This window comes from Fomitiporia mediterranea (genome assembly GCF_000271605.1).
Source record: "Fomitiporia mediterranea MF3/22 unplaced genomic scaffold FOMMEscaffold_3, whole genome shotgun sequence".
Taxonomy (NCBI): Eukaryota; Fungi; Basidiomycota; class Agaricomycetes; order Hymenochaetales; family Hymenochaetaceae; genus Fomitiporia; species Fomitiporia mediterranea.
In genome coordinates, this window is record NW_006760388.1 from 1,800,711 (window position 1) to 1,825,894 (window position 25,184).

General features: G+C 46.6%; 8 protein-coding genes across 8 annotated transcripts; 5 read left to right on the top strand and 3 right to left on the bottom strand.

Moving 5' to 3' along the window:
• Positions 1-3: 3 nt before the first annotated feature.
• On the top strand, positions 4-2,580 carry FOMMEDRAFT_132161 (membrane transporter; the record flags this gene model as incomplete). The annotated part of the gene is made up of 17 exons (XM_007263789.1): positions 4-155; positions 215-256; positions 375-428; positions 481-606; positions 661-776; positions 844-909; positions 968-1,058; positions 1,111-1,161; positions 1,217-1,339; positions 1,399-1,458; positions 1,516-1,531; positions 1,584-1,621; positions 1,679-1,731; positions 1,851-2,012; positions 2,076-2,143; positions 2,195-2,283; positions 2,337-2,580. The coding sequence occupies 17 exons, from the start codon at positions 4-6 to the stop codon at positions 2,578-2,580; spliced, it is 1,551 nt and encodes a 516-aa protein (XP_007263851.1).
• A 681-nt stretch (positions 2,581-3,261) lies between these two features.
• Positions 3,262-6,178, bottom strand: FOMMEDRAFT_103893 (P-loop containing nucleoside triphosphate hydrolase protein; the record flags this gene model as incomplete). Its single annotated transcript, XM_007263790.1, has 14 exons — positions 5,934-6,178; positions 5,694-5,878; positions 5,537-5,634; positions 5,268-5,484; positions 5,173-5,214; positions 5,020-5,117; positions 4,833-4,965; positions 4,723-4,777; positions 4,407-4,666; positions 4,125-4,353; positions 3,835-4,058; positions 3,608-3,775; positions 3,426-3,556; positions 3,262-3,370 (listed from the first exon to the last, which is right to left on the bottom strand). Exons 1-14 carry the CDS (start codon positions 6,172-6,174, stop codon positions 3,262-3,264), a joined length of 2,190 nt encoding a protein of 729 aa, XP_007263852.1. The 5' UTR covers positions 6,175-6,178.
• A 4,008-nt stretch (positions 6,179-10,186) lies between these two features.
• FOMMEDRAFT_79070 (kinase-like protein) lies at positions 10,187-11,606 on the top strand (the record flags this gene model as incomplete). The annotated part of the gene is made up of 5 exons (XM_007263791.1): positions 10,187-10,697; positions 10,749-10,807; positions 10,864-10,986; positions 11,041-11,361; positions 11,412-11,606. Coding segments are annotated over 5 exons (1,209 nt in total), but the record flags the coding sequence as incomplete, so codon positions are not given.
• Positions 11,607-12,100: 494 nt separating this feature from the next.
• FOMMEDRAFT_61360 (L-tyrosine:2-oxoglutarate aminotransferase) lies at positions 12,101-13,851 on the top strand (the record flags this gene model as incomplete). Its single annotated transcript, XM_007263792.1, has 6 exons — positions 12,101-12,197; positions 12,258-12,807; positions 12,858-12,955; positions 13,008-13,143; positions 13,201-13,702; positions 13,759-13,851. Coding segments are annotated over 6 exons (1,476 nt in total), but the record flags the coding sequence as incomplete, so codon positions are not given.
• A 78-nt stretch (positions 13,852-13,929) lies between these two features.
• FOMMEDRAFT_77890 (uncharacterized protein) lies at positions 13,930-15,843 on the bottom strand (the record flags this gene model as incomplete). Its single annotated transcript, XM_007263793.1, has 6 exons — positions 13,930-14,460; positions 14,523-14,618; positions 14,681-15,340; positions 15,399-15,464; positions 15,513-15,686; positions 15,745-15,843. The coding sequence occupies 6 exons, from the start codon at positions 15,841-15,843 to the stop codon at positions 13,930-13,932; spliced, it is 1,626 nt and encodes a 541-aa protein (XP_007263855.1).
• A 1,357-nt stretch (positions 15,844-17,200) lies between these two features.
• On the top strand, positions 17,201-17,946 carry FOMMEDRAFT_139072 (uncharacterized protein). The gene is made up of 2 exons (XM_007263794.1): positions 17,201-17,640; positions 17,692-17,946. Exons 1-2 carry the CDS (start codon positions 17,222-17,224, stop codon positions 17,864-17,866), a joined length of 594 nt encoding a protein of 197 aa, XP_007263856.1. The 5' UTR covers positions 17,201-17,221; the 3' UTR covers positions 17,867-17,946.
• Positions 17,947-20,178: 2,232 nt separating this feature from the next.
• FOMMEDRAFT_166063 (nucleotide exchange factors-like protein) lies at positions 20,179-21,793 on the top strand. The gene is made up of 6 exons (XM_007263795.1): positions 20,179-20,476; positions 20,542-20,569; positions 20,634-20,767; positions 20,822-21,005; positions 21,062-21,401; positions 21,470-21,793. Exons 1-6 carry the CDS (start codon positions 20,255-20,257, stop codon positions 21,624-21,626), a joined length of 1,065 nt encoding a protein of 354 aa, XP_007263857.1. The 5' UTR covers positions 20,179-20,254; the 3' UTR covers positions 21,627-21,793.
• Positions 21,794-21,863: 70 nt separating this feature from the next.
• On the bottom strand, positions 21,864-25,105 carry FOMMEDRAFT_26570 (APG9-domain-containing protein; the record flags this gene model as incomplete). The annotated part of the gene is made up of 10 exons (XM_007263796.1): positions 21,864-22,475; positions 22,534-22,614; positions 22,674-22,892; positions 22,951-23,215; positions 23,269-23,447; positions 23,507-23,606; positions 23,661-24,052; positions 24,118-24,253; positions 24,312-24,431; positions 24,498-25,105. The coding sequence occupies 10 exons, from the start codon at positions 25,103-25,105 to the stop codon at positions 21,864-21,866; spliced, it is 2,712 nt and encodes a 903-aa protein (XP_007263858.1).
• Positions 25,106-25,184: the final 79 nt, after the last annotated feature.

Below are 25,184 nucleotides of genomic sequence, written 5' to 3' on the forward strand. Positions count from 1 at the left end.
ACCATGTCTAAGGAAGCAAGTATCTCTAGCGGTTTAAACTCGGAGAAAGAACTCTCTCCGACTACCGCAGACTTTAGCGATGTTGATGTTGCCGCCCGTGTCGCCGCGGGAGGCGACGGCGAAACGATTACCGAAGAGGATGCCTTGCGAATAAGGTTTGTTATTCCTCTTGCACACTGCTCAATGACGCCTACACCGACCAATAATTCTCCAGGAGAAGAATAGACTGGCATCTCATGCCATTGATGTGCAGTGAGTCTCACCATTGTGTGCTAGCTCCATCTACGTTACTTAGACTATTATCAGTTTTATACTTGTATGTTATAGGTTCATGCAAACATCGTCATGCTTTGCAAACACTATTGTTCTTCTAGGATGCAATTTGCTGACAAGACAGCCCTCGGTCAGTCGGCTGTTCTGGGTCTAAAGTGCGGCGTTCGCCCCATCCGTTTCATAGTGACTGATCCGAGCTGTCTCCAGTACATCGACACATCTTTCGCAGAACCAATTCAATTGGCTTGGGACAATATTCTACCTAAGTTACCTCGTATTCGAGTACCCACAAAACCTTGCACTGCAGTATTTCCCCGTGGGCAAGTGGATGAGGTGCATATAGCTAGTTCTTACTGAAACACCTATTTCTCACTGAACTGCATTCAGCATCAACATTTTCATTTGGTCTGTCGCATTGTGCGCAACTGCTGCATGTAAGAACTTCGGCGGCCTCTTTGCTTGTCGCTTCATTCTTGGAATGTGTGAGGGAGCCATCACAGCAGGTTTGTATACGTGCAGTTATTTTCGGCTTGTGCTTCTGCTGACTATTAATGAACATTTCTCCGCAAGGCTTCCTCATCGTTACATCAATGTTCTATACGCACGCGGAACAAACCCTTCGTGTTGGCTACTGGTGTTCGTACCTCATTTGCGGTGAATAACTCACTGTCACTGACGTCTTCACATCATTCAGTTCTTATGAATGGTTCGGCCGTGATCATCCTTGGCTTCATTGCCTTCGGAGTTTTGCACGCGAAGACAGAAAATTTTGAGCCGTGGCAATGGTTGGATGAATCTTCTCTTCATAAGTGTAGCCAATTAAGTTTCATTCACCAGGCTCATGATCATTACTGGCATAATCACGCTCATCACATCCGTTCTATTCTGGTATGTTCGGGCTATTCCTCGTGAATGGCCGAAGAAGCTCACCCAGCGCCATCAGGTTCTACTTCCCGGACTCCCCTGCGAACGCGAAGTTCCTGAGCGAAGAAGATAAGCGTCTTGCCGTGCTTCGAATCAAATCAAACCAGACAGGTGTTGAGAACAAGCACTTCAAGTTAAATCAGTACGTCAAAAATTTCCTTTCATTTAAAAAATTATATATATACTTATAGAATTCGGTAGGTTTTATGAAGCCCTGCGAGATCCGAAGACATGGCTTTTCTCACTGATAGTTGCTCTGAAGTAGGTGTTCTATTCTAATTCAGTCGTACAGGCCATTAACGTTACTCCGTTTGAAAGTCAAATCCAGAACTCCGTGGGTGGCCTTTTAGTTCTCATTGATGGCATGAGCATTGACTTCGATGAAGTTGACCAACCAGCGCCAATTGATCGTCAAGATGTTTGGGTCAGTTAGAATTTGCGTTGAAAATTACCTTGATTATTTACTCAAGCGAGGTTCTAGGTTTACCCAGATCCAAACGACTTTGCTTGGCTGTGTCGACGGAGTTGTAAGTCGTTCTTCGCCCCTTTTCGTAAATGCATCATTAAAGTTCGCCATTCCTTCTCAGGTCGTTAGTGCGTACTTTTCTAATACGGTAGCTTTGCAACGATCGTGCTAACCTGTGGTTATATAGTCCTCGCAATATATGGCTCGGCGAAGTTAGCTTCAGTCATGCGAAACGGACGATCTATCGTAGTCAGTCTGTGGACAATTCCCGCTGTCGTCGGAGGAATCCTTGTGGTCACATTACCGTTCACTAACAAGATTGGGCTTCTATTTTCATATTGGACTGCACGTAAGTTCCACCTATTCATTTGCAAGACAGAGGTATTGACAATGAATACCCGCATATTATTAGTAATTGGAAACGGTATCCTCCCTGTCCTCCTTGGATGGGTAAATAGTGTCACCGCTGGACACAGTAAAGTAAGCACTTAACAAGACTCTGCTGAATAGTGCTGAACGAGGAAATTGTAGCGAATCTCAACGAACGCTATCGTTCTTATCGCGTATTCCATTGGCAATGCAGCTGGTCCTGAAATGTGGAAGGGACAGTACCAGCCTCGGTAATCACCATTCTTTATTGAAGTTTGATCGCCAGTTGACCACAAAATAATAGTAATCGCGTTCCTTGGGCCATCATCATAGCATGCAATGGTGTAGTGGCTATTCTTAGTTTGATCATACGCTTCTACCTTGCACGAGAAAATAGCCTTCGTGAGAGGCAAGCATCTGAATCCACATACGAGGACGTATACATCGTCGTACAAGACGAGAATGGCGCGGAGGTCAAGAAGAAAGTCGACAAGGCATTCTTGGATCTAACAGACAGACAGAACCTCGAATATCGCTACGTACTGTGAAGCTCCGTAGGAGTGGGCAAGCAGAGTCTATAATGCATAACTTGTTCGGATTCGTCTGATGGCTTAAATTAACGACTTGTTTACGTATTTATGTACTTTACATGTCTATTTCCAATATGAATGCACTTCAATCATTGTCACTGGCGTAAGCCGCTTGCGCGAATGAACAAACTACAATAATGACGAGACTTTCACGGGACGCCGCACAGCAGCGGAATTACCCTCATTATAGCGATACGATACCTTGAATTTCTTCTCGGTTGGCTTACTGACGAGAATGGATCCAGTGTCTTTGCTTTTCTTGGATACTGGTGCGGCTGGCACGGTAATGGGGCGCCCAAAGAAATCGACTGGAGGCTGGATGGAAGGGGTCAGCAAGTTTGTACACGATGGCGGGACAAGCTAAACACACCCTGTCGGCTATGTCTAACATGTCTGCTTTCCGCTTGCCGAGAGGTGAGCTGCCTGTGTAGTTAATTCCGTCTTCCCCATGATCGCCGCCGGTGTCTTTGCGCGATCTACGAGCAGAATTAAGCCAATATCGGGCTACAGTTTCGGGCTACTACGTACTTGAACATTCCGAAAGTTTTTGTCTTGCCTCGTTCGATCACCTCGGCGTGCCGCGCAATCAACTTCGCATCAATCTGGTATGCCATGATGTTATTAACATGCACAACGACCTCATCGAAAGTGACAAACCTCTCCTGCAATGACCTGTCTGGTAGCGTAACGCTGGACGGCGATGTCTGACGCTCGCCTTCCGTCATAAGTTATGAAGGCGTCGATCGGTCTAATATGTCGAATTATTAAGGCGGGTTCACAGGGAGACACTGCAACGAGCTTACGGTTCCAGTCTAAATGTAAGCTGACCATCCTCCGCCTTTTCCTGTACGAAACGTAGTTCGAAAGCAACCATAATATCGACAAGTCGCGAGAGAAGCGCCCGCTCATGGGGCTTAGTGACCTGTCTATTTACCTTTACCATTTGTTAGGGGTGTCGCAGTAATTGAAAACTGTCCGCACTCACAGGACGCATCGGAGGAGATAAGATGCGGTTTATGTAGGGCGCGAGTTCGAGTTGCATGATTTCGTTTGACAGGAAATATCTTAACCCTGCATAACGCTGTCCCGCAGACTGAATACATTTCGCAAGTGACTTATATATTTCTTCGTTTGTTCGTGTCTTCATCAAGGCCTGGTGCAGAATGACTCGATTAGTGAAACGGAAACATAACGAGAACGGCAAGCACATACATCCCAATCTGCTTTCGGCCGTTCGACTTTTGATCCGCCTCGTTCATTGAATAATGCATAGAAGGGAACAAGGGAGTATGAAAGATACGGCATCAAACTGTATTCACGCTCGGAACGCATAGCTCCTGAAAGTGAGTCAAATGACACTAGCCAATTGGCAGCCTTGCCATGCCTTGATAATGATGCCTCGTAATGTCGCAGATTCGCGTAATGCTCAAAACAACCTGTAGAAAGAAGATGGGTAAGTGCTGGTTACCGTCGATGCAACAACTGGGAGCCCAGCCACAAACCTAATGCAACTTTGTCCGCTGACCCAGTAGTATCAATATCTGCGCTCAGCCGACTGACATATCGACTCTCGTCATACTCGGACATGCCGAGCTCCTTCACGCGCTTCTTCGCAAGCGGGGAAAATAAGCTACTCATGACAGACGTGAACGACGAGTCCCCCTCTTTCATGCCTACAGTAGCAGCACGGATAACAGATTCCGTGACCTCTTGTTGACGGGCTTTGACGAACTGCAAAACAAGTGAATCGTTTGTACAACGTAATTAGAAACACGGCGTATTACCTGAAGCGTGTTCAGACATCCTCGCATGTCACCCCTCGCAATGCCGACAAGCGTCGTCAAAGCGCGAGACTCTGCGCGAAGGCCTTCCATTTCGCATATTGATCGAAGCCGCTTGGTGAGGAAAGCATCGGCAGGACGCTGGAAACGTATGATTCGGGCATGTTGGCGAAGCTTCGTTAACGAAGCTGCGTAAAGGTCATTGCAAATACATATTATAGGTCGCAATAGAGGTCGCTTCGCATTGTTGTCTTTTTTCCGCCCTACGAAAACTCGTAATCAGTATCACTGTTAGACAAGCAAGAATTTTTGATCAAACCTTTCTTTGCACTGTCAAACGTCAAGCCAATAAGTTTGTGTATAAAGGTCGAAGTCTACAAGCAGCTTTGAGTTTGTTTTCCACCCGGAAAAATGACGCATAAAGCTCACGTTCTCTCCGGAACCAGTCGCACCGTCGATCTCATCAATGACGACGCAAACCGGCCTTTTACTACCCACTGCTGAACCAGATTCTAGGGTGGGTCGTATTCGATCGTCGATTACTTGACCCGAACGAGAGTCACTATTGCATATGCATGAGGTACAGAATCATTAAGTATAGTCGTAAGCCGTTTACCTGGCGTTGATTTCCATCACCTCATAACCTGCCTGACGCGCAATGACATGGGCGAGTGTTGTCTTTCCATATCCAGCAGGGCCGGAGAGAAGCAGAAGCTGCGCGAGGTTTATGAGGAAGACAGACGCTGAAGTCAATACCCATATTTCCTACCTTTTCTCGCGGTCTATGGAACGCATCCTCGTATTGGTTTTCCTTGAAACCATTTTAATACTTTCTGCTTATATACTATTACTTCTATGACTTACCGAATTGAAACCTGTATTATTATTAGCTTTTCTGTGCTTGTTGACTGCCTTTCTCTTCCCAAAGACACAATGATCCCATTCTTTCAACCATGACATCGTGTCTCTGTGAACACGCTCATCTCCCAGTAAATCTATAAATCGAGAGGGACGATATCGATCCACCCAGAGCTCGTTATCCACTGGCTTGAGTATTGTTGATGTAGAGGGACCTGGTTCACTGGGAAAGCCCTTAAGAAAGGATAAATAGACAGAAAATAAACACAACTTACGGATGTGTGAGCTTCTCTACCATTATCTCCGAAAGCTGGTCTTTGAGCTTGTGCACGGGTCGTTCAAGCAAATTCCCAAATTGTTGACCTTCCATCACCTAGAGTCATCGAAACACATTCATAGAAGTCGACCACCACGATGTCTAGCAGAACCTACTGTGCATGATTTGATTTTGGTCCTCCTCTCAAAAACAATGCCCTTGCCATCAAATGTTGTTGCTGCAATTGAACCAGATAAAAATGAAATATTCGACCTGCTTGGTGGTTGAGCTTCTTTACAAGGAACCTGGTGTCGTCCACGACCATTAGGATACAGAATTTGGCTCAGGGATGGCAGTTCGTCTATTCCGATGCAACTGAGTTGGAGACGTTAGTGTTCAACAAGAAAAACGCGTACCTTGGGACTCAACGGGTGTGGCTCTCGGCTTCTTTCGCTCACACGTCTCTGAAGCTCGATCAGCACTCTCGCTTATCTCGATGTTATCTCGTAGCGTATCAAGCAGCCCATTTGACGTAAAGTCTGCGTTTAGTGAAGAAAGGGATTGCGAGACGCTTGTTACATCTTTCATATCGTCTAGCAACCCGTTCGACGTAAATATGTCCACTTCCTCCTGGGGCGTTTTGAAAGAAGGACCCATTCGCTCCTCTGTAGTTGTATTAGTATATTGACCACAGTGATGAGAGTGCGGTATCGGAAAACTCACCTGGTCTGTCTTCAATCCGCCGCTCCGCTAGTAAGCCGTTTGTTACGAAGGCGTCCGAGTCCAAGAGCGTAGCACTCCCATCGAGCTCGTCCACGTCCATGCAGCCAATTTGTGTGTCTAAGTAATCGAAGCGACTGCCCGTAAGAAGTGTTTCGACGGAGGACATACTGATGAGAGAGTGTACGGAGACCGAGAAGTGACACGGCACTCGAGTAAGTAGCGATACACTGGCCGTTACGGGTTACAACACGGTCTGTCACGGCACGCTCGAGGCTCTATTTGCATCTGGGAAACCTTCATTCTATGGTCAGGTTTAGACTAAGCCACGTAAGTTACGAGAAAAGTATCATTTCTTCTTCTTCTGCTTGACAACTATCTTACAAGTAGTTAATTGCACTATAATTTCGCCCAATACATCCAGTACACTCCCGCCATGAAGTAGATGCGAATAAGTCAGAGCGTATTCCGTCGGAAACTGATCGTTCTCCGCGCTAGTGATTCTTTCATATGAGTAAGTATGCATCCAAGAGACTGACGTTCCTTCGCGTATCCATCGACAAGAGGGAACTGGTAGAGGGGAAGGTCAAACCGTTTCCTCCGCATTATATTCACGAAGATGAAGCCGACTGTAAAGGTGTTAAATTAATTATACTTCCAGAAGCAATTCCATCAACTTACCGAGTAGTTCGGCAATTACGTTCTCAGAGGTATCTTGTATCTCGAGATAATCGTTGCCAACTTTGGGGATGAGAGACGGCGACAAATTATTGCCCAACTGTATGCATCGCTCATGGTACGTTAAAACAACGGCTCTGCAGTCGACATCACGGACCTAGCGTCAGTCGTGGTCAGCACTTACTGTAATAGAAATAGTACAACTGGAGCTAACTGTAATTGAATTACGAGTTGCTACCCAGACATAATCCAGTCGGGTAGGAACTATGAGGCTGCACATTCTATATATTAAATGATGTTAGATTACTTTATGAACCAAAGTGGAAATGATGCTGCTCAACAACGTACGCTGCATTAACACTATCGCAGCCACCAAATAGCTCCGCGAGCTTTATCGGCTCCCTGCCCATGATACGGACCAGGCCACCCGACTTTTTATCCTTGCCCGTCCATTCAATTGAAGCTACGGTAAATCCTTTTGCGTCGACAATCGATGTAGAGCGGGCAGCTACGTCGACGATGACATCGTCCTTTCCAAGTATATACGAGGCCCGTGTGAGTATGGTGTATTTAGGGTGACCTGAAACCGCATCAACGAGGTCAGTGTTGAGAATATCGGCCTGGGTGAATCTAAGGAGCATGATAGTGGCTTTGGGAGAAAAGATACAGGACGAGAACGAGTAATCGTCGGCAGCATATATGCGCAGTCACCTGATTAGCAGAATACAGGCCTGGAAGACTCACCGCGGGAAATTTAACACAAAAATATAAATGCTAGGAAGAAATGTGGCTGGTTCGATTGCCTCGAGGCAAGCTTCGTTAATCTGCGCAAAGTTGAGGCGGAGATCATATTTAACCCGATCGCCGTGATCTGCGTAATCCATCCCTTACTAAGCGACATCAGTCACGTCTGATTAGATAATCCAGTGTGGCGGGTGCGAAAATAATGTTTGCTCCTGCTTGGTTCATCTCGTCTTCAACGTCAACGGCGACGACACAGGACTTTCGTCGACCACAACACTCCCTCCATCAATACTTCAGAGCTTGCTCTGCCGCCTTCTGGGCTTATGTGCACCGTTAACGAGGACATCTAACTGGCTGTCCAAGTTATCGTCATCTCGCCACCCACCTGGTGCAGGCCAAAAGCAACTCGCGATCTGGTCATTGTCCGTTCATGGCCCAGCAGCGTTCGCGAACGCCGCCTCGGAAACTAGATTCGCATCTCGTTTCACGCTACGGCGTCGTTGCACGGCGTACTTATACTCTTCGTCATTCTCCAAAACGCGCTCAACTCAAAGGGCCGCTCAGTTCCCACGCTGTTCACGTCTCGAACGCGTCTCTCGCGTCGCGTCCGGTTCTCGTTCCTCTGCATATCAATTTGCGCCGCCTTCCCTCGCGCCCGCATCTCATGGCCCCGGTCAGGACCCGCGATGCTGCAAGTTACGCGTCGTCCGATGTTCAGGTCGGGTCCAAGCGGAAGCGCTTAGGCGGCGCAAACGAAAACATCCATATCCACACCCGTGGCTCACGTGCCACTGGCAAATTCAAGAGACAGCGCTCGCAAAACGACTCAAGTGAGGAGGATTTGGTATCGAATCACTCTATGGACGTGGACGATGCTGTACAAGCCCCGCAGAACTGGAGTTCGGATTTGTCGGATGAGGATGAGGCTTTATTGGACGACCGTGAGCATCTACTCTCTTCCTGGCCTCTTTTATATTGACTTTGACTTTGCGCAGCGGATGAATATTTAATACACCAAGCAGACTCTCGCGAGCTCCAACGTCTTCGAAAAGATGAACTTGCCCGTCTTTGTTCTCTCGCTGGTTTAACGACTTCAACGGAAGACTTGACGAAGTCTGAGTTGATATCGTCCATTATTTCTTCCCGTGTTGACGAAGAAGACATTCCCCCTTCTTCTCCTCCGGGAAAGACAGACGGTGGATACTCTACAGATGAGGGCCACGATGGCGGTGGGGAAGAGACAGATGCGGTACATACGTCCTTAAAAAGTCCTCTGCGTCGGCGATCAACAGTTCAAGAGATTGGACGCACCGTCAAGCGAACTGCCGCTGCGTTAGGAAGGTCCCTTTCGTTAGGGACCAACGATAGCTCTCAAAAATCAAACCAACAAAAGAAATGTGCACGCATATCCAAAGACGTCAAGAGCCCATCTCACCCCACTCTATTGAACGGCTCTTCAAGGTATGTCAATCGACCTTTGGAATAGATATCATGCTTGATCCTCTTTGCTCAGAAGGCGCCGTACTACCTCCAATCAATCTTCTCCTCAAGGTTCTATTGTTTCTTATTCGCTGCCATCACCACCCGCTACTCGACTCCGTTCACGAACCATTTCGGCCGATTCAAACGACTCTTCTTCCCTGGCAACTTCACGCGTAAAGGGAGCATCTGGCTCGGGTGCCTCAAGGCAGGTGAGGGCAAAACACGTAGAATTTCAAGACAACGGCGACATGCGTGCTGGACATCATGAAGAGTTATTATCCTCTCAATGTAGTATTAGTAACCCGTCTCCACGTCGGTTACGGTCCAAGGGCTCGAAACGTCTTGATAGCGTGTCCTCGCAAGAGAGCATCGCTGAAGCGGAAGGGTTCACAAAGCGGGTCATACCAATGCGCAAGGCTAAAGGCAGAATCGGCAGCCTAAAGGAGGACAGTACCGCAACCGAAAGTGATGGTGATGAAAGTGGAGGCAATGCCGTTGATGATGAAGTTGACGAGTTGGACAGTTCGCCTTCTCCGCTTGGCAGCCCTGAACCTCGACAAAATCGTCGAAAGGAACAGCGAACTCCAATGAAGAGGCGTCTCAGATCTCGGAGACTACAAACACATACTCCTCCAAGCGATGGCGATGATGAGGAAGAGGAAGAGGTTGAGCAGGATAACGAAGACGGGGAAGATAGTGGTGTCGAAGAGTCTGAAGGTGAAGCATCCGTGTCTATTGACGGCAGCGAGGAAGAAGAGCACATAGAGAGAGGAGAAGAGAATGTTGTAGAGCCTCGGATACTGCGGAACGGCAAGATTGTTGGAGAAGATGTCGCTATAGAGGGAAGCAGCGAGGAGGGATCGGAGGAGGTAGAAGAGCAGTCGGGCTCTGAGATTGACATTGATCAGGAGTCTGAGACTGGCGAGGGTGAGGATGTTGAGGCAGATGAGGAAATGCCTGACGAGGACGATGATGAAGTAATGGAAGATGGTATGTTCATTTTTTTTGGCACTACACACACTATATCTTACTTGCCGTCATAACAGAATTCGATTTAACATCGGCTACGCAGAAGACCCTTGTCCGCCTGCGTCGAGACGATCTCGTCCGTTTGTGCGAGACACGAGAGCTTGACGTGGACGGCACGAAACCCCAGCTAGCACAGGCTCTATTAGAATGGCGCGATAGTCAAGAAAACATGACGCCATGCCCTTCATCAACCTCCACCGCTCGTCCACCGTCTGTCATGAAAGCGAATGGTAGGCGGAGGCGTACCCGCAGCAACAGCAAAAGTAGCAGCGCGACCCCTCCCGTGCTTCTGCGGTCCGATCGTATTCATGAGGACGAGCCAGTTACCCCGCCTCTTTCGAAAGATAAGAAAGAAGAAGACTTGGAGCTTGATTTAGAGACCCTTGGGTTGGAGGACCGGGAGATTCCTCCCGATAAGTTGACGAAACTGGAGAAGATCGGTAGTGGAGGTTTTAAAGATGTCTTTATTGGCAAGTTTAGAGGTCGGAGAGTAGCCATTGCCGAGTTCCGAGACCAGCTGAGTCCGAGTAAGTGTAAAATTTCCAGTTGGTGTTATAATTATCTGACTGTGTCTGCAGTGGATATAAAGGAGCTGAAGCTGTTAGCCGAGTTCGCCCATCCTAACATAGTTCGCTTCGTAAGTCCTTTTGACACTGCCATGTATGTGGTCCTTATGTTTACGAATTCGTCTAGCTCGGAGTCAGTATTCCCGAGAACACAAAGGAGACCCCAGTCATGATCGTTAGTGAACTGTGCGCAAACGGCGATCTATTTGACTACGTTCGAAACGTACCGGCGCCCTCCTTATACAAAGTCGTAAGTACCCTTTATAAGCAGTCTACGAAGCCGATCTTTATGAGAGTCATCTAGTTGAGTTTGATGCTTGACATTGCTCGCGGACTGGAATACCTTCACAACAGGAAACCCTCGGTTATTCACCGGGATTGCAAGTCTTCAAATATCCTGATCACGTCGAAAGGCACTGCAAAGATCGCTGATTTCGGTCTGGCGAAAGTCAAGCAGTCAACGCGGTCCATGGTTCGTAGCCTTGTGGGAACAGTCAATTGGCAGGCCCCAGAGCTGTGGGTAGCGCACCCGAAGTACAATCACAAGGTTGATGTGTATTCCTGTGCCTGTGTTTATTGGGAAATATTGCAATGGCACAACCCGAATATCAAATTTCCTTGGGAGGTAAGAATAATCTTAACGTATTAGTGTGATACAGCTGAACTCCTTCATAGGGTATGAATGAGCACGCTATCTACGAAATCGTCGGGCAGAAACGCCAGAGACCATCATTATCGGGTTTACGGAAACTATGGTGTCCAGACATTGTCGAACTTATTGAACGCATGTGGGCCCATGACCCTCAGCAGCGTCCGACGGTGACAGAAGTTGTCGAAGAACTCCAGAGGATCGCCAAGGAATACCGATGAGTGCAATTGCTTTCATAATCACGTCGTGTCAAGGACCCCGGAGAAAAAATACTTTGCTTTCTTGTATTGTGAATGTACCTTTATTGTCTCTTCGTTCTTCGCTTCTAGGCATTTTTTTTAGTTTCGCATTTATTACGCCCTTGGATGTCGCTATTTGCAATATTCTAATCATGTTCCTACCGCATCGCTGGCAACAATTTTCATTACATTTTCTCTTGTCAAAATAGTCATTGTATTCTATCCACTAGCAATCAAGCATACGTTATCGTTACATTGACCTCTTACTTCTTACCGCCTTCTTAATAGTCGTTTCACTACTCTACGTAATGGCACGACGATCAGTAAGAACTTTAATAGATGGGATCAGTGTGAGACTATAGAAAGACATTATCCATATAAGCACTCGCATGACTCGGTGAGTCATTCGTACAAACAATCGTTAGCACAGTGACATTAGAATGGCGTACGACATACGCTACAAGACACTAGAAGGGCATCTATCAAATGAAGCACACAAAAGATTGGAGAATCCAATGAAGGCAATATGGAAGCTCGCGCAGACCAGAGAAAATATGCTAAGTCTTGCAAATGGTAAGAAAATGAAGTGATAGACTTTTTTATAGAACTTAAACTTGAATCTATTTAATGCAGGTGACCCACATCCTTCATTGTACCCCATCTCTCAGATCGACTTTAAAGTGCCCACCCTGCAGACCGGTGATCCGGTTCAATCTTGGACCGCGGCTGCTACCTCAGGCTCCATACCCAACGATGCGGTACAGACTTTGTCGTCGTACAGAGATCAGCCGTGTGCAATCAGGCTTCAATCTGCTCTGCAATATGGAGCAGGCGCAGGTTTATCTGAACTTCGTGAAATACTCGCTGAATTTAATACACTCGTCCATTGGCCTTCTGGAGTTGATCCACATAGCGGATCAGCAGAAATGGCGATTACCCTTACTTTGGGAAACGCAGATGCTCTCACAAAGTGCTTTCGCCTACTTGGAAGTCCAGGAGATAATTTTCTTGTAGAGGAATTTTCATTCCCAGGAATGACGAATGCGCCTCTTGCACAGGGTATCATTTGGGTTCCGGTGCGTATGGACAAAGAGGGGATACTCCCAGACGTGCTGGAGATGATCCTTAAAACGTGGGATGAGAAGGCGAGAGGACGAAAGCCGCATGTTCTTTATACTATACCGTGGGCATGCTTGTTCCTATAGTGAGTAGTTTACCTGACCTCCACATTAGATCGGGCCAGAATCCGACTGGGGGAACACTCAGTGCTGCTCGGCGGCGCGAGATTTATCGCATCGCCAGTGAGCACGATGTCATAATCCTCGAGGATGGTCAGTCCCCAATTGCCCCGATTTTGAAGCCCAGTTAATATTATGATTCCAGATCCATATTATTTCTTGCAGTATGATAAGACAGCTCAGGCGAACAACACAGAGTTCGACGTGAAGGAGTTCCTGAGTACTTTTCCGCCGACATTTCTTTCCATGGACACGGAGGGGAGAGTTATCCGTATTGACAGGTAGGAAGGACCATTAAGATGTGTAAAGTGGCAAAGCCTTCTAAACTTGCCGGCTAGTTTCAGCAAGATTATCTTTCCGGGAATGCGTCTAGGTTGGCTCACGAGTAACCAGATGTTCGCGCACAAGCTGGAAGTCCTCACCGACTCCTCGACACAGCATCCGCACGGTATCGGACAAGCATTCATGGCTGAGATGCTCAGCGAAAGTGGATGGGGAATGCACGGGTACTTGAAATGGGTCAGCAGTCTCTGTGTTGATTATCAGCGACGACGTGATCTGTTCTTGAGCATTTTTCGCAAAGAGATGAGTGACTGTCCGTATGCCACAGCAGAATCCCCATCCGCGGGTATGTTCATTTGGATCGAGCTGCATTACGAGAACCACCCGCGCTTTCATAAGGCTAGCAACGTCGATGAAAGCGAGTCACAGTTGAACGTTGAGGCTTTGAACGATGAGCTATTCCAGAGAATATTTGATTCCGGCGTTGTCGTAATGCCTGCAAAGACCTTTGCCATTCTTAGAGACAATGAAATGTCAGGACAAGTTCCTCTTCGTAATGTGCGTCTACCATTACTTCAAGGATAACATCAGTCATACTTATTCAGAGCTTGCAGAGGCTCAACTTTCTCCGTGCCACATTTGCAGGGACAGATGAAACTATTAGCAAAGCCGTACCAATAGTTTGTCGCGAGATTAAGGCATTCTTTGAGCAGAACTAGAAGGTAAAATTAGGGAAGCGTACTCGTACCATTGTTATAACCTGTTAATTAAATTCAGAACCACTACTAGGGTTGTGCAACAACGTCCACACTAAACGGAAGGCAGAAATAATTCCTGTCATTTACCGTCCTGAACACTTCTCGTTCCTGAGTGATTTCGGCACGGTATTTCTCGGCTTCTTCGTCTGAAAAGACACCCTCTACCATATCCACAATTTTCTCCAGAACTTCTTGTGGGAGGCGACGGTCAACTGAATCGGCTAGTGCCCGGAGAATCCAGTCACGTTGCTGTGGAGCGACATCTGCAGTGGAAACGATTGGCGGAACATCCGGGTCTACCAGGTAGAGTTCTAAAACAGTTATTCGTCCCTTTTCACAGCCGTTTCGCAATTGTATACCCCGTATGCAGTGTTGATAAAAGTTTGGGAAAGCAATTGCTAGCCCATTGCGGAGTGGCACGGATCCTATGTCTTGGTTACACTCGTCTCCGCTTTGAAGTCCCCAGGTTCGCAGTGTAGCCCCTACATCATGAGGCAAGAAATCCGTTGGAGACGTAATTGCCATACGAAAGGCTATTTGAGTGGTGTCAATGCCTTCCTTTCATTGCATAAAGATGACAAAATTAAGCACGTAATTAATGATGATCCCTGTAGACTCACCACAGCAAGAAAGTGTAGACAACATACACTGATTTGCTCATTTGCCATGCCTTCAACATGCCACTTTGTGTCAGCAATATTTGGCCTATCACGATCCTGGAAAAAAAAGGAGCTACTTTAATTGTCAAAGAGATCCTAGGAGGAACAGGACCACGAACGAGTTGGATGTCAGTAATCCTATGGATTATTTGAATAGACTGATTTTCTCTGAAGTGGATTTCGTGAGCCAGACGTAGAGAATCACGATAACCATCGTCTGGTACATCAGGAATTTCAATAGGACGGTACAAAGCCCATTGACGCAGTTCACGGCTGTGCACCTCCCATGCCTCCTCGTCGTCACTATCTTCCGGAGGGTCAGGCTCATCCCACACTCTGTAGCGATAAGTGCCTTGTATTCGCTGGGGCAAGGGGTTGCTTCGATGAAGGGTTGTCAAAGTCTTTTCGAACAATGTTACAGAGCGTTCCAGAGTTTTCTGAAGTGAGGAGTACACGTCTGATAAAGCTGGATCTATGCCATTTATGTAGGACCGATAATTAATGCGAGAAGGATTCTGGTGGACCTCTACGAGCGAAGGAAGTGTTGCATAATTAGTGGAAGTAGAAGCGGGATCTAAAAGGTGGATAAAGCTCTCGAGTTCCTCTGGACGTCGGAGATGACTTCTTCCATGACGGTAACAATGCAAGAAAGGATCCACGAGTATGTTTGATGCCGACTTTGTAGAGCTTCGTAGAGCGTCGAGTTGTCGGACCAGCGAAGCACGATCCACGTCACTAATCAGACCGATGGACTGCCAAATACGATCAAAGCAGGAAACCTCTCTAAACAGCATAAAAGAGCTCTAAGTATGAGAGACGCAAGGACATATGAAGCACTTGCATTCCATTAACGTCATCTCGAAGAGCAGCATATCCAGCAAGTTCGTCAAGGACGTACTCGATCTATGGAACGTTAGCTCGTTGTCAGCAATGAGAAGACTAACTGTGAACCTGATGCTTGGCTAGTCCAGCTTCAATATTGTTGGCTTTTGGCCCGACTTTCCAAGTCTTGTTCACTGCTTCATTGAACCAGAGTTTCCTCGTCTGCGGATCTTTATAGTGTTTCCACCAGTCTGGCCTGGAACGCATTTCTGCCGAGAATCTGGTCATCGCAAGCTCACACAACTACACGGAATGTGCATATTACTAACTTTGTGAAAACCGAAGATGACCGGGTACATACAGTTCGGGGCTTCTCACCCACGCCGAAGAGAAATTGAGAGCCATTAATGAATGGATGCACGTAGGAGGCATTCTGGGATTTCTCGGTCCGCCGTCTCATGTCGTATGTAGATTATTTATTATACACGGAATAACGGGTCCATAGAAGCTACAAAGAAAGGATGAAAGTTGCTGCAGAGAGGGTAGATACTAGAAATATGCAAGTGCATGAAGGTGTGAAGGTAACTGCGCTCATTACGCGCGTGCCAATGCGTACTACTTTCACTTCAAGTTGTCTTCTGTCTCCCGTGCACCCGGCCGCCTGAGCTTTTGCTCACATCTGCTCTCCTCACTGCGTGCACTCTCATCTCACGCTCGCTGCATCACAGTAATGCCGCCTGCATCCGCTTTACAAGATAGAATTAGGCAGTTTGAGGCTATGAACGGTGCTGATGTGCCGAATAGGGATCGTCCTCGACCGAGCTATCCTCCCGTCCCTCGTGTGCAGGCATCGTTCGTCAGCGCAGAGACCACCAACTCTTCTCCTGATCTCATGGGAGACCCTATATCGCCAACCGCGGCGTCGTATACTATAATCAGGCCCACGCTACCTTATGTGCCTCGTAAACCGCGTATAAAGTCACCTTCACCTTCGCCACCGAATCTTGGGTGCAACACTTCGCTTATCGACCTTGGAGACTCTAAACTCGAGGAACGGGCAGAATGGTTCAAGGTACCTGTGAGTATTGTTGTCTGCTTACTCACGACTCAGAAACTTATGCATGATATGGGTACAGAAGCCTAGAATTGCTCCCGCCCTCCCACCTCGAATCCCTTCACAAAATTCGGGCACGTCGGGGTCAACATCGTCGAGGTCTTGGTCTCCGCACGAACTCACTCCTAGCACAACTTTAAGGACATCATCTAACTCGCTCACTGTGGAGCATTCCTACCCGCCATTGCACAGGGACTCTGCGAACTCGAACGCACGACAACGGCAAGGCCATGTCCCTGCATCCTCCACTTCGTCTTTCCATTCTGTCTCATTATCATCAGATGGTGATGCAGGCGCAGATGGTGCAAGTACGGATGCTACGAGCTCGATCTCAAATTTCATTGCGACGTATCCGATGGATAGAGTGGACAGTGCAAAAACTGATACAGAGAAAGATCGAGACAGCTTTGATGATTCTTTCTCATTTGAGACCGTGTCTTCAAGCGATATGGCGAGTCCGCAATTGTCATCAACACATGATTGGGAAAAGGATTTCTCATTACGGAGTATTAATCCTGATACACCAAAGCTTCCGTTGCGACCTGCACCGTTAGGCAAGACGTCATCCTCCAATGCCTCAACTTCGGCTATCTCTTCCCCTGTTACCACATCCTCGCTTAACTCATCTCCAACCATGAAGGCTGTCCGTCGAGTCCCTCCTCCTCCACCTCCCTCCCGATTCAACAAGCCTCCACCTCCTTCAGGCTCGAGCCGGGCATCAGTGATGTCCGCAGGTACCTCTGCATCAGACCGTTCGTCGTTATTTAGCAACGGAACAGGCACCACTGCACATACAAGTATTGGCTCATGTACACAGCTGCTGCGACCGATACCAGTCCCGATTATTGCACGGAAACGTTACGAGAGCGTCTTTTTCGCGAACGTGAATGCGCAAAGACGCTTGGCTACACAGAGCCTTTCACCGTCGCCCACTGCCAATTCTTCAAGTTTGACCCCTCCTACTTCGGCAACGCCTCGAAAGGGCTGGCGAGGTGTCTCTGTTGACTTGACTACGAACCCGGAAGAGAATCCGGTTCTTTCTGCACCGATTGAAGATGTGGAGGGGACTAGGTTGGATGGAAAAGCTGTCAGGGCTATTTGGTCTCGTTCAAAACTAACACCAGGGAAGCTCCGGGATATCTGGCAAGTCCTTCATTTTTTTCATGCCTGTACCTACTGCTAACTCTGCCGCAGGAATGAATGTGCGTTACCCGAACAAACGTCCCTCGACAAAGATGGATTTGTAAAGGGTATGTGGCGGATTGACGAAGAACTACGGCGTGTGCAAGCCATGCGTAGTTCAACGGTCACGATGACTGGCAACTCGATGTCATCCAAACGGACTACTACTGGACCTCTCCTTCACTAGAGTACATATTGATTAATTTACATGCTGTTAATTTGTTTGTTGTTGGAACTTGTTGTCTAGCTTTTGTTGTTGATAGTTTTCGTTGATACCCTTGCTAATAACGACTACAAAAAAAGTCCTAAAAGCGGCCCAAGTATCTAGCGAGTGGATTGGACAAAATGAAGACATTTATAATTTCGTCTTTACACGATGGAAGACAATATTTATCTGGATCATACAAAATCCATGCTCTTCGTACATGAACGTCTGCGGAGAATATGCGTCAGCTCTGACATTCTAAGAGTACTAAGCGGAAAAGAAGAGTAAAAGTCAGATAACACGATGAATATCAACAAGCACCGCACCCCCTCCCAATTTGTACACTAGGGAAGTTGAATGGGATTGGTTTCGTGTCCGCCCATCGGTAAGAATGTTCGTCACACAACGAATGCGGTGAGATAAACGAAATAATGTGATGACACGTACCCAAGGAGCTTCAACCCTCAATCCTTTGACCATGTAGCTTGAACTGATCAAACTGATCCTATCTGATACCTGAAAGAGGGGCAGGTGTGAGCAGAAGAACGTATAGGACAAGAGGCGTGCAACAAGAGAAAGATGGAAGAGAGTCAGACAAGGCTGAAAATACGGTGGTCCACACGTATAATTCGGAATGTGGTAAAGTTTAGTATGGTTATGTATTAAATCATCATACGCTCTCCCTTCAGAACAAGAACAAATGAGAAGGAGATAACTCACCATGCGACATAGTTGCTGTGAAAGACGATGGAATTGGGGGTCGGCATTTCTAAGGTAAGACGCGGCCGTTCCCACGGTAGATGCCGTGATGGCGGCACGCAATTTGTATGTCGAGAGTTTTCTTGTGGTTTTATACATGTATCTCCTCCCTCAATACATTATAAAAAAATAAATAAAAATCTTTAAAATTAATAAAACATGAATATCTAAAACTTTGTGTGAGGAAATTTAAATAACTAGAAAATTGAGTGAGATACTGTAGGTACAGCACATGTATCTCAGTAAATACTTAGAATTAAGGAAATTCCTCACACAAATCTTTAGATATTCATGTTTAAGGACTTATTATGCAAAAAAAATAATTTATTATTACAAATTACAAGAAGAGAGATAAATATACAATCTACTTCTAAAAAATAGAAAAAAACGCACACGTGACTGCATATAGCAAAACGCGTCTCAACATTGGTATGATTTTCATGGGGAATGGGGGGGTGCTGTGTGGCCAGTACTCACTCAAAACAAGCCAGTACAGTACGAATCCATCAAAATTAATTCTCCTACGTACTTACAATATATGTACAGGAGGAATTATGCCAAAACGGCTTTCCAGAGTCCTCAAAAGACAATGCAAAGCTCTTCAGTTAGTACAGGGCATGAGTGACTTGACACAGTCGAGATACAGCTGGATCAAGACATAGTAAACAGGATGAAAGCAACGGAACTCAAAGCACAACTAGACAAGCTTAGACAGACAGATACCCAGATACCCATAAACTCTAGGATAAGGACTAAGGCAGAAAAATTGAGGGAACTTCTAGCAGCATTAGACTGGATGGATACTAATCAATAAATTATACTGTAATTTACTTATTGCACTTCATTTCACTGATTTCTTTGTCTTCTTAATGTAATTCTCAAGTAATAAAGTGAAAACCAATGCTTAATTGATAAATCCAAGGCTTCAGCATTGTTTCTGAGTGGTTGTTGGTGATTAAGAGCAAGACACAACTATGTGTATACACTCAAATCCACTTCATTTCATTGGTTTTGCTTATATTTTTGTATATTCGTGTATGATAAACCTCTATGTACCACTCAGAATGTAATAACTAATTTTACAGGTTGCCGGAAGACCTCAGCCGAGAGGTATGACTTGGCAACAATTTGCGTACGCGCATTGAGTCTCAAAACGAACGTTCAACTCAAAATAAGCACTGTGGAAGTGCTCGGTGATCTTGATTAGCATCAGACAATTGATCTGTAAATTAAAATCAAGAAGATTTCTTTAGATCTTCTTGATTTGAATTTTTTTTTCTCTTCTCGAGACTGTCAACATGCGTTTTGATCGTATCTACTACATTTGGTAGGTATCTAAGCTCCGCCCCAAAAAAAGCTGCCCGCGCGTCATATGAGAAATGCCGACCCCCAATGGAATCATTTTCTTCACATTTTCCATGCTGCACGTGATGCACAAATAGACGCAAAGAGGCGCCCACAGTAGATCTTCCAGTGCATTCGCCCAACTTCCAGCATAGGACAGACGCTGGTTTAACTTTCCTTATTCCGCTCCATCTCTCTTCCATACACTCATCCTATTCAGACTTGCAGCACACTAAACCATTACCAAGCTCAAAAGATAGAAGAATCATGCAGTCACTCTTGCGATGGTCCATAGAGAACTCAGCAGCAGACGCATCCAATGTCGAGCAGCCTCAACACACCCAACAACCAAGGCAGATCGACCCAGGAATCATCGATGCAATTCTCGGTCGACCTGACAGCGTACTTATGAAAGAAGCGTTGGATGTTGCAACGAAAGAGGAATCAGGCGAGGACGCGCGACTGCAGGCATTAGACGACTTTGAGATGGTGCGTGTTCTTCAAAGGCGTTCCGCTTCTGGTCTGCTTGGCTCACTACGCATTTTTTTAATCAGCTTATAGAACAAATTGACAATGCAAACAGTAAACAACTCCTACAAGTATCCAGTCATCAATACAAATTCTGACTATATGCGCCTTTCTGTAGATATCGAGAAGATGAGCATGTGGCCCACTTTACGAGATCTCTTGTCCTCAGACGCGTCGAGTGATGCAATTCGGGCGGCTGTGCTCTGGATTATAGGCACCGCTGTGCAGAATAATCCATCCGCCCAGAATGCTGTAAGTCCACTATGTCAACTCGTCTTGTACAATGGATTATAATTTGCCCTGCAGTATTTGTCGCTATCTGACTCCCCTTTGTCGGTGATCCTTTCGCGTCTGGCTCCGAATGAGTCTTCATCCCAAACACGTTCAAAAGCTGTATATGCTTTGAGTGGTCTCCTGAAGCATAACGCACGCGGTGTAAAGTTGATGGAGGAGTCTGGTGGGTGGAAGATACTCAAGGCCGCGCTTGAAGGTCAGTGAAACTGGTATTGCTCCGACTTTGTTTGCTCACTGGAGTTATTTATTCAGATCCAGATATCACCGTTCGACGAAAAGCCGTTTTCCTTTTGAGTAGTCTGCTTCTACCCTCAGCACATTCCTCTGCTTCCACTTCCTCTGAGAACCAACCACCAAGTGCACGCGTACACGGTTCTTCAGTGGAAAGCAGTGATGCTCCTCAACAACCTGAACATCCAAACTCGCATGCTGGCATGACGGCAGAGTCTACCGCCACGTCTGCCATTACATCGGCCGCGTTACAGGAACACGGAATATCAGGCGATCTTGTACAGAGCCTTGTCAACCCGACTCCTCACGGAATGGATGGAGACCAAGAAGGTGACGCTGATTTGGAGGAGAAACTTGTTAGGTACGTCGTTTTCTTTTCTGCGTCTTATCTTCGTGCTTGGTTGTTTACTAATGAATGGTTTATAACAGATTATTCTACACATACATGACTTCGGCTGGTGGGCGGCTCGAACCGAACGATAAGGAGTTATTGCTGAAGTGGCTCCAGGAGCGAAGAGGGAAAGGAGAGCATTGGGACCTCCAAGCACAGGAATTGGATACGCTGCAGGACTCTTTGCAACCTTGATATCGATTCTTTCTTCAATTGCAAGGCCATGCATGCTAAAACACGCAGCTTGACGTCATCACGACTTGCTCATTCTATCATTTACCATGACTGTATCGTACATAGAGACGCATAGTAAAACTAAATGTATATTGAATATTACACAAAATTGTTGAATGTACAAATTGTCCAAGATGCAAAATGATTAGCTTTGTACGGACAACACCAACAGCATTTGTTCCTCCCCTCCTTAACAGATCAGAGCAAACCCGGCCCTCTCGTCCCATAGATCTGCGCAAGGAGCCCAAGCATACCACCATCCTCAACAGGTCCACTCTCATCGCGCTGCGATGAAGATGGTAACGTATTCGTCCGTCCACGTTGCATCTTTCCATCCACATACGACTCTCCAAGCTCGCTATGCACCTCTCCTTCCCGCGAAAGATCATTCGAGCGCAAGGTATCTTCTACAGTCACGGATTGCCCTTGCTGATGAATTTGCGAAGGGAAAGGATTGATGTTCGACTCCGCAAGACCCTCTCCCATCATAGTAATAGGAGTCTGCACATTCGCGTCAGGTGGCGATACACTGACTTCTGGCCCTTGCGGTGAGATTGGTGTCTCTGTCGAATTACGACTTGGCTGACCACGTCTCCGGAGAGCGGCATCCTGGCTTTGTCGAAGTGCACGATCGTACCCTTGTGCTCGTTCCGTTAAGCGTTGTTCCGCCGACAGCGTGCGTACATGCCCAGCGGGTCCATCTCCTAGCTGTCGCCGACGCGCACCTGCACTTGTATATGTGAAGTCTGCCATTCGGCTGAGGTATAAAGACCCGGAGGGATCTGTTGGTTGCCACGCTGGGTTTGCGGCCTGATGGATACAAACATGAGATCAACAGAAAAAATGCGACTCAGATAAAATGCCGTACCTTGAAATTAAGGAAGCTCTTTTCCATCTTGCCTTCCTTTGACAGGAACCGTTCATCTTTGGCGTTAGTCGGTGCTCCAAACTAATTTAAAGGTATCTATCAATTCGCGTACAAGAACGAGAGCATACAAGAAAACTCACGTTCACGTTCCCATGTCGCTTGAAATCAAACACTGCAAAGCTGCAGACGTACCCGAGGCTATCGACATGTACCGTGAACTCGCGGAAGAAGTCAACAATCGCAGGGGCACTGTTTGGTAGCGAGAAGCACAGGACGAATGGAGTGATAATCACGGACAAGAGTTCTCGCGCGAATATCATGACTTTCATGTCAAAGAGCTTCCCAAAGTCCTTGTGCACCTATAAACCAAATCGTTAGATTCGAAAAGACAACAGAGAGTAAGAAGTTCAGCTATACTTTTTGCGAATGCAACTGGCCTTTCCATTCATCGGGCATGTAATGTGTATAATGAATGACATCCTCCATCAGCAGCTCGGGGTCAAATATCTTGTTGTCTTCGGGGATCATCCCACGTGCCACAGCGAGAACCGATCCAAATATTCCAATGTAGAACAGCACAGTTCGGTGTGGAGTAATTTCGAAGTGTGTAAAGAGCTCTGGGTCGAGGACCGAAGCTAGAAGTAGCACAGCCGCGAACGACCCAGCGATAAATGATATGAAACTGCGAATCAAAAGTTAATCAAAGATCAAATAAAAACTGACTTAAATACACACCGCATCACCAATGCTAATTTCTCATTAGGGAATTGACCAATGTACATGCTAGCCAGAGGGTAAGACTCGTCCAGCCTCCTGGAGAAAACATGGGGGAGTTCATTGAACTCCCGGAATTTCCACCTTGCGTAGAGCGTGTAGGTACGGCTTCCAATGGACGTTGGGTTCTTGTGGTATTCCTGGATTTCGAGTTTACCGTCAGCCGGAATGGACGTAATTCAAATAAGTTAATACGAACTTCGAAGTATTTGAAGAAATAAAACATCAAGAGATAAAGAACAATAAACGGGGCAAGAACCGCGTTCAGAATTCCCATAAAAATGAAGCGATATCTCAACCTAAGATTCCGGCATTAATCAAGCTTTCCCTAAAGTCGATGGATGGTGACTTACTCTTTAATCAACGCAGCTCTATTTCGTTCCTTTAGGAACACTTCTCTAACGCGTCCTCTCGAGTCAAACAGGAAGCGCATGAGACAGATTCTTAGATTATGCTCTAGCGCTGTGCTCAGGGTCAAACCGTTTCTTCCATCGGCATTGAAAGTATTGGCCACGACATGCGGTAACGGAATTCGGAGGTCTAGTAGGTCCTTGTTAAAAAGGGCTATTAAATAGTTTTCTTCACGCATGATGCGATTCGCTATGTCATGTGCATCAAGTTTTGCTGTCATGGAGGACGATGGGTTGACCTGAGCTGCCGATGATAATGCCGTTACTGGATTATCTTCGCGTATGCTCTCAATGCGTCGAACGATTTCTGGCCAAGAGATCGTCTGTATATCTGCCTAATAAACCGATAATAAGATTTCAGTTGGTTGATACTAATGATTCTAATAAAAGGATAACGTACGTCTGGAACGCCAAGAAGATACGTATAGAAGCGATACATGTCTACCAGCCTCATTATCTCGAATACATATGAGACAATTTGTAAAGTGTAGTATGCGCCGAAGAACATGAAGAATATGACGGTCATTCCAGATAATCTGCAAATAAACCGACTAAGCCTACATTCGAAATAGTCTACTGTATGATCGGGTTTACCTTGCTACACAACGGTCCACTATTACATCTGATAACCTCGTGATTCCTTCAGGCTTGATGCGCGAATAGTCGATGCAATTAAGCAAAAATGTTGAGAAAAATATGGTAAAGCCAACGGTGCTGGTGTTGAAAGGTAAGTGGTTACCGATGACTGTCAAGGTTTCATGTGGAATCAAGTTTACTCACAGAAGGTGAAGACTGCGGGCTAGAGCGATAGAGAATATTCCTTTGCCTGCGTAATATCTGTATACATCTTGCAAGAATACATCTAAATCGTAGACATTGATCCAATTCCACAATGCACGTTCGTATGCATCTAATCCTCGCATCTGCTTCCGCGCATTCTGCACCTGGGGCTCGTCATTGACCGGAGGGTCGATCTCCGAGGGCCTTGGAGGTAAACGTAGGCTATCCTGATTTGTGACGGGAAGAATGGGTTGAGCACCAGACTGCAGAGACGTATGCTTCGCGGTTTGCTTTCCCTTGCCCTTTGGTTGGCCCGCCGTATGTTGTCTCTTTGCGTGATTGGTTCTCTCTATCATGAAACTCTGTGGAACCTCGCCATCTGAGGAGTCATCGTGCTCGGCTTCTAGCTGGCCAGGCACATTATGCTGTATAGTCTTCATGCGAGACGATTCACCCCAAGACACGCGTCTGGCACGGCTGTTGCTTCGAAACGGAGATCTGGTTTCTCCAAGGGTCTCATCCTGATCGTTCTCGTCCTCTTCCTCCAAGACGGACTGGTTGGCCTGAAGGTATCCTTGGTAGTTCCTCCCGCTCATGGGGTTGAGCATGTTGAGAAACCCCGAAGGACGAAGCGAGGACTGGAGAAGACGAGATGCCTGAGGTGTGGAGGACTGGAGATGGCGCGAA